This window comes from Struthio camelus, chromosome 9, assembly GCF_040807025.1.
Source record: "Struthio camelus isolate bStrCam1 chromosome 9, bStrCam1.hap1, whole genome shotgun sequence".
Classification (NCBI taxonomy): Eukaryota; Metazoa; Chordata; class Aves; order Struthioniformes; family Struthionidae; genus Struthio; species Struthio camelus.
This window is the reverse complement of record NC_090950.1, coordinates 9,464,621-9,475,541: the sequence shown is the minus strand read 5'-3', so window position 1 is coordinate 9,475,541 and position 10,921 is coordinate 9,464,621. Positions and strand designations below refer to the sequence as shown.

The window sequence follows — 10,921 nt, the reverse complement described above, 5'->3', positions numbered from 1 at the left end:
GAAAACAGATATTTAACTAGTATGGGCTCTTAATAATTAACGTGTCAGGCTATGATCATAGCTTTGCATAGTCATTCCTTAAGAATTACTTCAAAATTAAATCTTTAAGTATGTAATCAGTATTTCTACTTTTACTCTTTTACAATATATTGTATTAATATAATTAGGTGTCTTAGCTGGCTTTAAAATCAAAAGCGGAAATCCTCACATACTGCAACTGCATCCCAGCTTTTGGCAAAATAAAAAAAAAAAAAAAATTTAAGTAGTTTATTTGGGATAATGCTGCTGAAAGATGAGGGAGTAGAACTGTTCTGATGGAAAGCAAGCATTAATAGATGCTGCCATGTAAGATGATAGCGCTGCACTGTTTTTGGATCTCACGGTTAATGTATGTCTGTTTTTGTAGACAGATGTGCCTTATTCTGGCTGGCCTGGCCAGACAGAAGCCAGCCTAAACTCCAAGTAGAGGTTTAATTGCCTGACCATAACACCACACTGATTACTTTCTTGATGCAATACTGGTTTGTTTGGGGCATGTCTGTTTGCCAAAGTCCCCTGGTGAATATACTCTGGTGATAAGGTTAGTAGTGAAATTATTTCTGTAACTGGAATATCTTCGCAAATCAGTCACAGTAAAATCATAATAGATAAGATCTCAAGATTTAAATGGATGTAGGAACTACATATATTTCATCTTTTGGCCTCTCGGTTCAGAAAGCTAGCTTTGCCTTTTCTTAGAAAACTTTTTTTGATTGCATAGATGTGAAAGCTTTCTCCAGCATGTCCTATGGGAACAGTATGAATAACCTATTGCCCGCGTCGGTCACTTAGGGAGCACAGCTAAATATCAGTTAGTTCAGGCATTGCAGAGTCAGCAGAGCTGGATTCTTTAATACATGGGAGGTTGGGGAATTTCTCATCTAAAATTGCATGGGTGGAAGGAAGGAATGTGGCCTTATGAAGATGTAATGGCAAGCAGACCTTCAGAGCAGGTTTTAATAGCCAAAACAAGGAAATATATGATAATTTTAACATCTAGTACTACAGAACAAACTTCAGTTCCATGCTGCTTATGCTACATCAGTGCATAATAAAAATCTTGTAGTTATTTATAATTCTTCTATGTGTGACTTCTTGATTGATCAAGAAGGAGGTATGTGTTTCCCAATGCTGGCTAGGGAAATTATTTACACTGCACCTATTGCTATCTGTTCTTCAAACAATGTGGCAAAATACCATGAACTGTTGGTGGAAGTGAGGGAAGAAGAGAATGTTTTCTTTTAACGAGTTGAGTTTGCATACTACTGTTATTGGATGCTTTTTCTAACCTCATAGCTTGCTTGAGGAACTTGCCATCGCTATCTGTCCTCTAATAAAATGCGAAGAAAATTCTACCAGTCAGATGCTGGCATAAATTGTCTTGTTATGTCACCTCTAGAACATCTGGCTAAAGCCAGCCTAACTTTTTAACAGATTTTACTGTAATGAACTATCAAATTAAAAATGCTGTTGTTGTGATGAGTCAGCCCTTCGTTCCTCCAGCCTGTCACTTGGCTTTTCCTCAGGCAGTTATTTGGAGAAAAAAATTTTCCCCTGGGATTGCTGGATGAAGTGGCATTGGGATGAGTATATTATTCCTTAAATAATTACGTGGTTTACTCTTGGGAAGCCTGTGAAGGATCACACTTCTGGAATAGCAGTCTCAGAGGAACATAAAAGGTTAATTCTAATTTGTTAGGCGTAATTTGGCTTGTATGAAGCAAATGAGCGGAAATGATAATTGGGCACCATGGAAACATGGTTTCTGAGGGATTATAATAACCCTTGTAGGGCAAGGGTGTTTGAGGTCTACATTTTGGTCTTAGAAGCCTATGTTACTCTTGCTGGAGGTGCTCAGAACCACTGAAGCCCAGGCAGAAGTGAGGAACTACGTAGTGGTTCATTCCTATTTGTGAATCTCAACTGAGCTTTTTTTCCTGCTTATCCTACCTGCGGGGCTTTGCCCCATGAACTTTGTCTGAATGCGTGTACCTGATCTAACCACCTGTACAACGTAGGCAAAGCAGCTCATTCCTGGCATCTGAAATCATCTTTACCCCCTCTGCTTAGGGGCTGTGGAGTGATCATCTAGCATATCACAACGAGGGAGATGAGTGCTATTGCTTGGGATGTTCTGGAGTGTGGGAAAGATGGGTACATGGTGCTGAATCCTTCCTATTGAAGCTATTTTCCATAGGAAAAAAAGGTAGAATGGATGGTATAGCACAGTTAAAGTACTCCCTAGGGATAGAGAAAAATTGTATTCCGGTCCCCTTACCAAACATTTGTCAGAAAAAAAATGGAACAGCTCCAAAATAGGGGGAAGGGAGGGACAGAGAGACTGCAAGAGAGAGCCCTTTCCCCTATGGACTGGTGGCTTGGGAACTCGAGAAGAGGGGTGAGGAAACGGAGGTCCACACTTTCCAGCCCATGTTGCGTCTGCTTGGCCAGATGAAAGAATCCTTAATGTTAATGGCTGCAGGACAGGAAGTGTGTGTAGTCCATTCCCCACAAAATGATGAGCTATTTGTCTTGCATATAGGATTGTGCCAGTTGATGTGGGAGGAAAGATGTGTGCTGTTAGGCTCAGCGGTGGTCTGCTCCAGGGGCTTCCTCCACCTGTAGCCTTTAGTTAATGGAATTCCGTGAAGGTAGGTAGTCTTGAGCATGCCTGGACCTCAAGTGCCACCCTCCACCTAGCACCGGGTATCGGCTAGTTGCCTTGCTGCCCTCCTTGTTGCTGCTGGGTCGGGCCCTCCGTGCGCTGTGAAGGGAGCGGAGGTAGACATCTCAAGGTGTGCGCTCTGCTAGAGTGCTTTAACTGTGAATACTGCTTTGTTCAGTGCGCAGATCTGAAACCCGAAGGAGGCTTAAATAGCTGCTTGGTGAGTTGCTATCGTTATTGCTCCTCTTTGGGAGAGGTGCTGGGTAACAAGTTAGACATTGAATGTCTATAGAAGTTCAGAAATTCCAGAAGAGAGTTTGAGTGAGTTCTGCAATTTTTGTGGCTAGGACAGCATTTAGAAGTGCCCCCCCCCCCCCCCCCCATCAAAGCGCACACACGTGCCAGTTAGCTTAAAAATAAATAAGACTTTAATATTCCGGACCACAAACATTAAAACAGACCTACACAAGTAAGTATAATACACCCAGTGGTTCTGCGTTTAAGATTCACTTTCTCTTTTGCAGCTCAAAGTGATAATCTAGTATCCCTAGAGGAAAAAAAAACTCTCTGAAACTGTTACTGGAGCCATTCCTGTTCTTAGTATCTGAAAAACTTTTAGCTCCTACTTAGAAATCTTTGTTTGCAGCGTTTATACTGGTTAAATTAGTGAATACACATCTGCTACATATAGTAACTATGAACTGCAGTAGGGTTGTAGGTGTTGGCGCTGCATACAGATGGTGCAGACTAGATCCAAACTATAGCATTTTGGTTGCAGTCAAGTACCAACAAGGCACCTACAAAGAGTCTTTAATCGCTTCTGTGTACTTGGTGGCTTTTTGCGATGCGGGTACCAGAGCTGACACGTCCTCCTCTGTCGTAGTGGTCGAGCAGGCTGTGGGCAATGAAGCTGCTTTCTGAATGCAGCGTCTCGCATTTTCGGCAAACGAGGATTTCACATTTTGGACACATTTTCCCAGACTGTGGCTGCCTTAAAGAACATATTTCTTCCTGTGCTGGCTTCAGCTTTTTGGAGCCTTTCCTGTGTAAACATCTTCTCTTGTCGTCACAAATCTGACCCCTTCCCTGAGGGCTAGAACCATCAGAGGAAAGAAAGGTGACAAGTTTCACCTATAAATTTCTTAGTTGAATGAGATCAGCAGAAGCAATTAGTGTCTCATTTATGAACCCTCCCTGAGGCTTTTCCTGTGACCCACTAGGAGCAGGTGCAACGTATGCTCACCTGCAGGAGCAGGAGGGCACAGAAAAAGGGGGCAAGCCTGGCTCTGGTGCTAGGACGACAGTGACCAGCCCTCAGTTTGGGAACCCAGAATTAGTACAAGGATTGTCTGTCACTCTTCAAACAAAACTGTAAAAACTCCTAAGTCAGCTAGGTAGATAGGAGCTTTCTACTCAGTTCTCCCCTGTGCGGGCTTTCTGAGGATGATCATGACATAAGCCTCAGGTATTTGCATGAGGACAATTCTGTATATCTAAATTACAGGCTTCAGACCTAGCAGAGTTCACCTATACTATCGTAAGTGTTCTTTTTCTACTTGCATGCATTAATAGTTATGCTGGCTAGTAGATAAGCACTATTTTGCTATGATTTTGAAAAGAATTGGAAAGGCTGGGGGGAAAAAAGCACTGTTCAAATTGTACCTTTCTTTTTTCATTTTATGTTGAATAGTTTTTAAAAATCCAGGCTTTAACCTGGATATTTGCCTACAAGAGCTCTCAAATCAGTGCTGAATTGCATGACTGTACCACTATGAAGGTTGTATAGACCCTGATCACCTGAATGTTTTTAAAACCCTGCCATTCAATGTCTCTGTAGAAATACATCCAGTAAAGTCTGAATACTTTCTCTTTCCATCCGTGTGAGAGTCCCATGGGAGAAAGCTGCTACAGTACTGCTTTTTTAAATCAAACTGGGAAAAATCCTTATCTGTCGCTTCCAAATAAAGACCAAAGCCTGGAAGGCACGATATTATGCTTCAGTTGAACTTGTCTGCCTCCAGAACGCGTGCGCCAGTGAAGTTATGGAGAAAAACTTCACAAACAGCTATAATTCACGAACTTTGTGGCTGTTGTTTGCCCATGTTTCCAGTCCAGTTTCCTCCAGTGCAACAACATAAATCCCAAAGCAAAGCCCCTGGTATTAGTTATTCTGCAATTAGATCAGGGTAACCGAGAGAAGAATAGTCTCTCGGTATCGTTCCTGGCTAGTGTACTTTAATCTGTGTCAAGCTTGTGACCAGCTGCTGTGGCTATCAAGCTTAATGTAGTTAGCTGAGTAATTGCTGAGACTTGCATGCACTTCCTGCCGAGATGGTAATTTTGTGCTAATTACCAAAGACAGACTCCTTTTTTTAGGAGGTCTGCATAGAAAACGGATTTTGTAGTGGCTAAGGGAAGATGCCTTTTCAAAATCACCCCTAATTTTTGCATGATGCATATATTAACAACATCAAATACACAGACCTAAGAAGAGAATTTCAAACCACATAAGAATGGTGAAGATACCTTAAAGCTTACATGTATGTGCGCAAAGCAGTAATCTCAAGCTCAGTTTTGCCTCTTTGCTCACTTTGGTGAAAAAAGGAGTTTTGCATTGTCTGTTTTTCTGAAAAGTAATAAGTGTAAAGGCACTATTATAGAAAATAAGCAATAATTATCCCATGACTCAAGAAACATGTTGAACACTGATTTCAGGTGCTGCCTGTCCATTGCCACCACACTGTCAGGTATACCCTGGAGCTAGGGATACTGGTGCAGCTAAAAACGCAACAGCATTATTCCTAGAAACAGCGTCCTGGGTTGCCCTAACTGGTAGGGTTAGTCAGCACGCAGAAGTATTGGGATGCTGCCCCTCCATCTCCCTTAGATGGGTGGGAGGAAGAATAGGGAAACGGCTAAAAGAAAAATATCAGGAGATCTTAATTTCGTACATACTTCTGCCAGCGGTTGGCTAATTTTTAGGTCGAAATAAGTTTAACTATCCCATAACAGTTTCCTTGTTTATGAAACAGATAATACGGCAAAGGTAACCAAGACATTGGTTCTCTGAGAGGTGCTCCGGAAATATGTGTAAATAAACTTCTTGGTTAAAAAATGTATGCAAAACAGAATCTCATTTATACTTACGGTTTATTCTTTGGAGACCCAGAGAAAAGACTCAGTCCAGAAAATCTTCTTTTAAATAGCCGCTCTCTCTTTTTCCGGCTGTGCTTCCCATCTCCTTTGCTTTCTTCTGTAAGGTCCTTCTTTCCTTTGTGCCAGCTCATCTTATCTGTTGTAACAACAGCACCTGCTTAGATGAAAGCAGAAATCTGAGTAGCTTTTCAAAACAATGCCTCCTTTATTGCACTGCACCTGGTAAAGTCTGGATCTGTTTTCCTACAAACCTGGAAGTCCTGGTTATGCAGGAGTTTCAGAAGAGATCAGTGAGCAGCCGCTTTCCATCGGATGGAGGAAATACCTGCTTTGAAAAATCCTGCAGACACAGGGCGACTCTGGATGTTCTTACTCAATCACCATTCCATGTAATTATGGAAAGTAGGCTTGGACATTAAATGTAATAAATACTTTCCTCAATGTGCTCTCTCTCATGATTAGGTTAATTGCTGAAAAACCAGAAAGGAGGAGGCTCATTTGATAAAAGCAAAGAACCAGGAGCCATTGAAACTGTTTTGTGCAGAGAACAGAAGCAGTCAAACAAATGTTGTGAGATGGAACAAACATCACAAAGCAAAAACCCGAAACCGCAGAAGATGAAGAACCAACTGGGGGATTTCAGTTAAGGCTTGGAAATTGTTTCCTCTTTCTTTTGATAAAGCATTTGATTAGTCTGCATTTCCGCGTTGCGTTGCTCTGTCTCCAAGCATTATCCCTTTGGCCTCTGTGATTGAATTAGTCTCTGCTCTATGTTTGATAGTTAGTAATTGCATTAACTTTTGGTGGATTGACTTGGAGGGTAGTGTTCACCCCTTCCTGGTCACTGGAAGGGCTTGGTCTCCTTCTACGTATCTCTTCAAAATATTTTCACAGAATCGTATTCTAAAACAAGTCACACACATATGTTCTGTAGGATTAAAAATAAATTTGGCAACCATTCTGATCTGGGCACTTGTCTGATTTTACCCTCATCTCTCCTCCCCCCACCTTTAAACCAGTCTTTTGAGTACGGTTCTCCATAACTAGTTCTTATAGGAGGATATACACAGGCGGTAGGATTTTGCTCTGCAAATTCTTTATGGGGTCAGACCCTAAAACAGTCTTTCACTGTGTTACAATTTTTTTTTGGTACCGAAAACGTATGTTGACAGATATTAACAAGAAGATGAAAATTCCTCGAAGGAACAGCGTGACACACTCGCACTGCTCACGCTTGCCAACGAGAGACCCAGCTTTCTAGCAGAACCTAAGCAAGTTGCACCTACCTAAGTTTACCGCAAAGGTAAAAGAAAAGACTTTTTTATGAAAGCGGTTGCAAACGGCTCACTTGCCCATATGAGGAAGCAGTCAGCGAAGAATTACTTCACTATTGAAGAATGAACAAAAGTTGTGAATAAGAGAAACGGCATGCATCAAAATTAAAGGACTTCCCTGCAGTTTTTAATTTGTGACAAAATAATCTGCAAGCTCAAGGCCTATTTTAGGCATGTAGTAGTGTTGAGGTGAAGCTTTGCAGAGCAGATCAACCTTTGGCGAATAAAAAGCAGCAGCTGGGGAGGCAGGAATCTGCCTCACCTTTCAGACGATGAGCTTCAAAGGCTTCTCACCACAGGCTCTTGCAGTAATAATTCCTCTTGTCTAAAAGATCAAGAAAGGAAAATGTAACACTGAAAGTACAGATATAAGTATATGGAAGTTGGTGATAAGGAATAAAAGATGCACAGAAGGGGTATTTTCTAAAGCCTGTTAGTCAATAAGAAAAACTACTTTGGTTATGTATTGTATACTATTTAATTTGTTTGCTTTTTATTGATGTGTGGCTATGTTTGGTGTCCAGTGCAACTAATTCTAATGATGTCAAGGCAGCTCCTTCTATACTTTGCACTAAGTATGTGCTTAGAGTGTGTTGCCAGATCAGAAGATTTGAATACCCGCTAATCTGAATAATTGATTTTTTGTCTTCTTTTTTCTCTGCTTAAATCTTGTGAAATTCGACTATTATCACTTTCAATATACTGAGTAATTGCCCTTTTTTCATACTTAGCAGTAGCAGTAATGCTGCTTGCTTTTGTAAGCTGAAGTAACTGCTTTCATCCCTGGACTACAGGTGCAGCCTATTGCTCCCTCTGTAACTGCTGCCATTTTTGTAAATATGATCTCAGCACCAAAAAAGTGAGTTATGGATGAGGTTAAAAAAGCAAGTTATGGATGAGACTGACCGTTTCTGCTACTCAGGCAGGCTTAAATCACAAGACACTGTTTTCCAGAAGCCCAGCATCTCTGCAGCCATCCCTCCAATTGCAGCAGCACCCAGAAGCTCTGACCCAGCTGAGACTCCCCGGGGTAAAAGAAGAGCACGTATAGAACGAGGAGCAAAACTTGTGCCAGGGACCGTCGTGCCGAGGCACAGGGGAAAGGATGTGTGACGGGAAAGGTGGTCTGGAGAGAGGAAATGACATGACTAGCAACCAGGGAGAAGTCTGTGTCAGACATCTGTGGGTCCACAGGATCCAGCTTTTCTGACCCTGTTCTGTGTCCGTAAACAAACAAAAAAGAATTTAAGCTATTTGGACTAATTCTGATCTTATTCTTTTTGTCACCACAGGGTGTCTCTGCATCTCTTCCTACACCGAAAGGCTTTGGCAGCCTTGAAAGACAAGCTGCAATCCCTTTCAAGGGAATGGAGGGCTAAAGGAAAACGTCCCCCAGCTCAGCCGTGGATTTTCTCCAATTCGTGAGCCTCCTTGCATTGGAGTGGTGATGCCTCCAGCAGCTGGTGGGAATTTCTTCTTTGGCAAGTAAGGCCACAGTCCAATGATGTGTTCAGTGGGGGTTTAAGCGCTGCCCGCTACCAGATGCGGGAAAGCTGTGGCCACATGATGCAAGGCAGGGCTCTCGCATGAGCTCGCTCGGCTGCTGCGCTGTGTTCCCCGTGGTGGAAGCACTCCCCCTGTGCTGACGCGCTCCCTGCCCGCGCGGGCGCTCTCCCTGTCCCCTTTTAACTTCATGCTTATGCAGGAATCTTCTGTCCTCCTTCAGTCAGGATAAAACTGGCATAAAGTCAGCATAAACACTGTATCGTATGCGCTGGCTAATTTGACAGAAATACAGCTGTGTGCTTCTACCAAGCGTAGATGGAGCTAGTTCCACTATTATTAAGGACAGAGCAGTACAGGAATTGAAAAACACTTGAAATCCATGAACTTGGCTGCGAAGAGTTCATGAAACAGGGCTGGATTAAATCTCGTTTACCAGGCTAGGTGTCCTTTTGTATTGCCTAGTTCTCTCTCCCTGCTGAAAAACATCAGGAATCTGAGAGTGGAATAGTCTTCATTCGCATAGGTGTCAAGGTGTTGATTGTATATTACCGCTCCCGGCAAATGCACGAGCATACCAACTCTGTTGTTGTAGCAGATAAAAGCATTGCTCATTACACTTTCATTTGCCTCTCTAACTGCCCCTAATATATTAATCAAATGGTGTTTAACTTAGTTACTTACATAGTTACCTCTGTCTGGAGTACAGCCCTGCTGCTACGACCTTTTCTGTGTGAAACTGCTTGAGGAATGGAAAAAAAGGAATAGATGGTCCAGGTTAGAGTTTTCTTTGTGTTGATAATGTTAGAAAATGAATTCAAGGGCTGGAATGAAACGTAGTTCTCCCAAACCTGCAGCCAGTCCTCAGCAAAATGTTTGTATATTACAACTATTTTATGTTGAGTTTAGTGTTCTGCAGGGAATTGTTTTGGATTTTTTTTTTGAGTCTTTCTAGCTTTTTGGTGTAGCCTCAATAGTTGCTTGCTCTGCTCTGCTCTCTATATGGTAGGAGTTTGAAGGGATGCAACAGAAGGGGCAAGAAGATGTAGACGGCAGGTCCTTGTGTACCGGGAGCTCCTGCCACACTGGCTGTGCGTGGCCTTTCAGCTCCTCAGCCTCCAAAAAGGCTTGGGGTTTGAGGAGTCAGAAAATTGTGTCTGGTGGCAGGTGGTCCTAATATTGGGCTTAATCCTATAAGCACGTGTTGGTGTGTCCATATGCTATAGGAGTATCACATAACTGTTTCTTTATCTAAGGTATCTGAAAAGTAAACTCTCTTCAGGAGGAAAGAGCAGTGAAGGAGTTAGTGTTGAGGTGACAGGTCTGAGGATGGATAAAGCTTAAAGCTGGTCAGGAATCCTGCCACAATGGCTTTTCATCAGGGTATGTCAATTTGTTGAAACTCCAGCTTTTCATAGAGACAGTCCAGTTTGAATCGGTTTTTACATCGGGGGAAAGTTGCTCAGGACCAGGCTGTTACACAGCTGCGTTCACAGGTGTGAACACCATGTGTGCTCAAACGCAGTTTCCAAGGACTGGGGGATGAGGTGAGGTGCAGAAAACCGCAGCTGAAAGCCCTGTGCTAAGTGATATTTATTCATGCAAATAAGTAGCTCCTGTTGAAGAGACAGGCAGAACCAGCCTTCAGCAACGGTAGGTATGGTGAGTCTTCAGTGCAATGAACAAACTAACAGAGAGTGGAGGGAAGGGGAAGAGCGGTGCCTGGGACTGGCCCGGCAGGCTGTTGGCACAGACTTGCTCCTAGATGTGTCCCACAGTCCCAAGGGGCTGGTTCCCCTTGAGAGCTCATGGTGGGTGCTTACCACTGAATCAGGCTGTGTTCCCATCTGCACCTGGCCCGAGGAAATAGCTGTGTGTCCTGGTGTCTGGGCTGTGCACCACTGCTGTGGCTGTTCTCGCGCTCCCGGCTTGCTTTTTCTCTCCATGAAAACCCTCAGCTGATACCCCGTTCAGCGACTGAGACTGATGCTTTGCTCACCGCTTTCTCATTGAGACCTCTACCTCTGGCTGTTGCTTTGAGGAACAAATGGTCATTTCTTTGGTTTCTAACACCCAGGAAACACAGGGAGGATTTGATTTTTATGATGCTGATGTATTTTATCCCCAAGACAGCCAAGATTTGGCGTCTAGATACTCATAAAAGCTCATCTGCGTTTTGGGTAAACCCTTCCCCTTCCTGGGTAGATACCAGTCCTTTAAAGGC

At 43.0% G+C, this 10,921-nt stretch overlaps 1 protein-coding gene across 2 annotated transcripts in view; it reads left to right on the top strand.

The window, feature by feature from the left end:
* The first annotated feature begins 1,510 nt into the window (after positions 1-1,510).
* Positions 1,511-10,921, top strand: part of LOC104143546 (vesicle-associated membrane protein 2) — a 64,205-nt gene continuing 54,794 nt past the window's right edge. The window contains exon 1 of one of the 2 annotated variants that reach the window (XM_068954580.1): positions 1,511-8,679. In XM_068954580.1, the coding sequence (XP_068810681.1) occupies positions 8,642-8,679 (38 nt within the window). In that variant the 5' untranslated portion in view covers positions 1,511-8,641. The remainder of the gene's footprint in view (positions 8,680-10,921) is intronic. The other variant, XM_068954583.1, reaches the window with a different exon arrangement.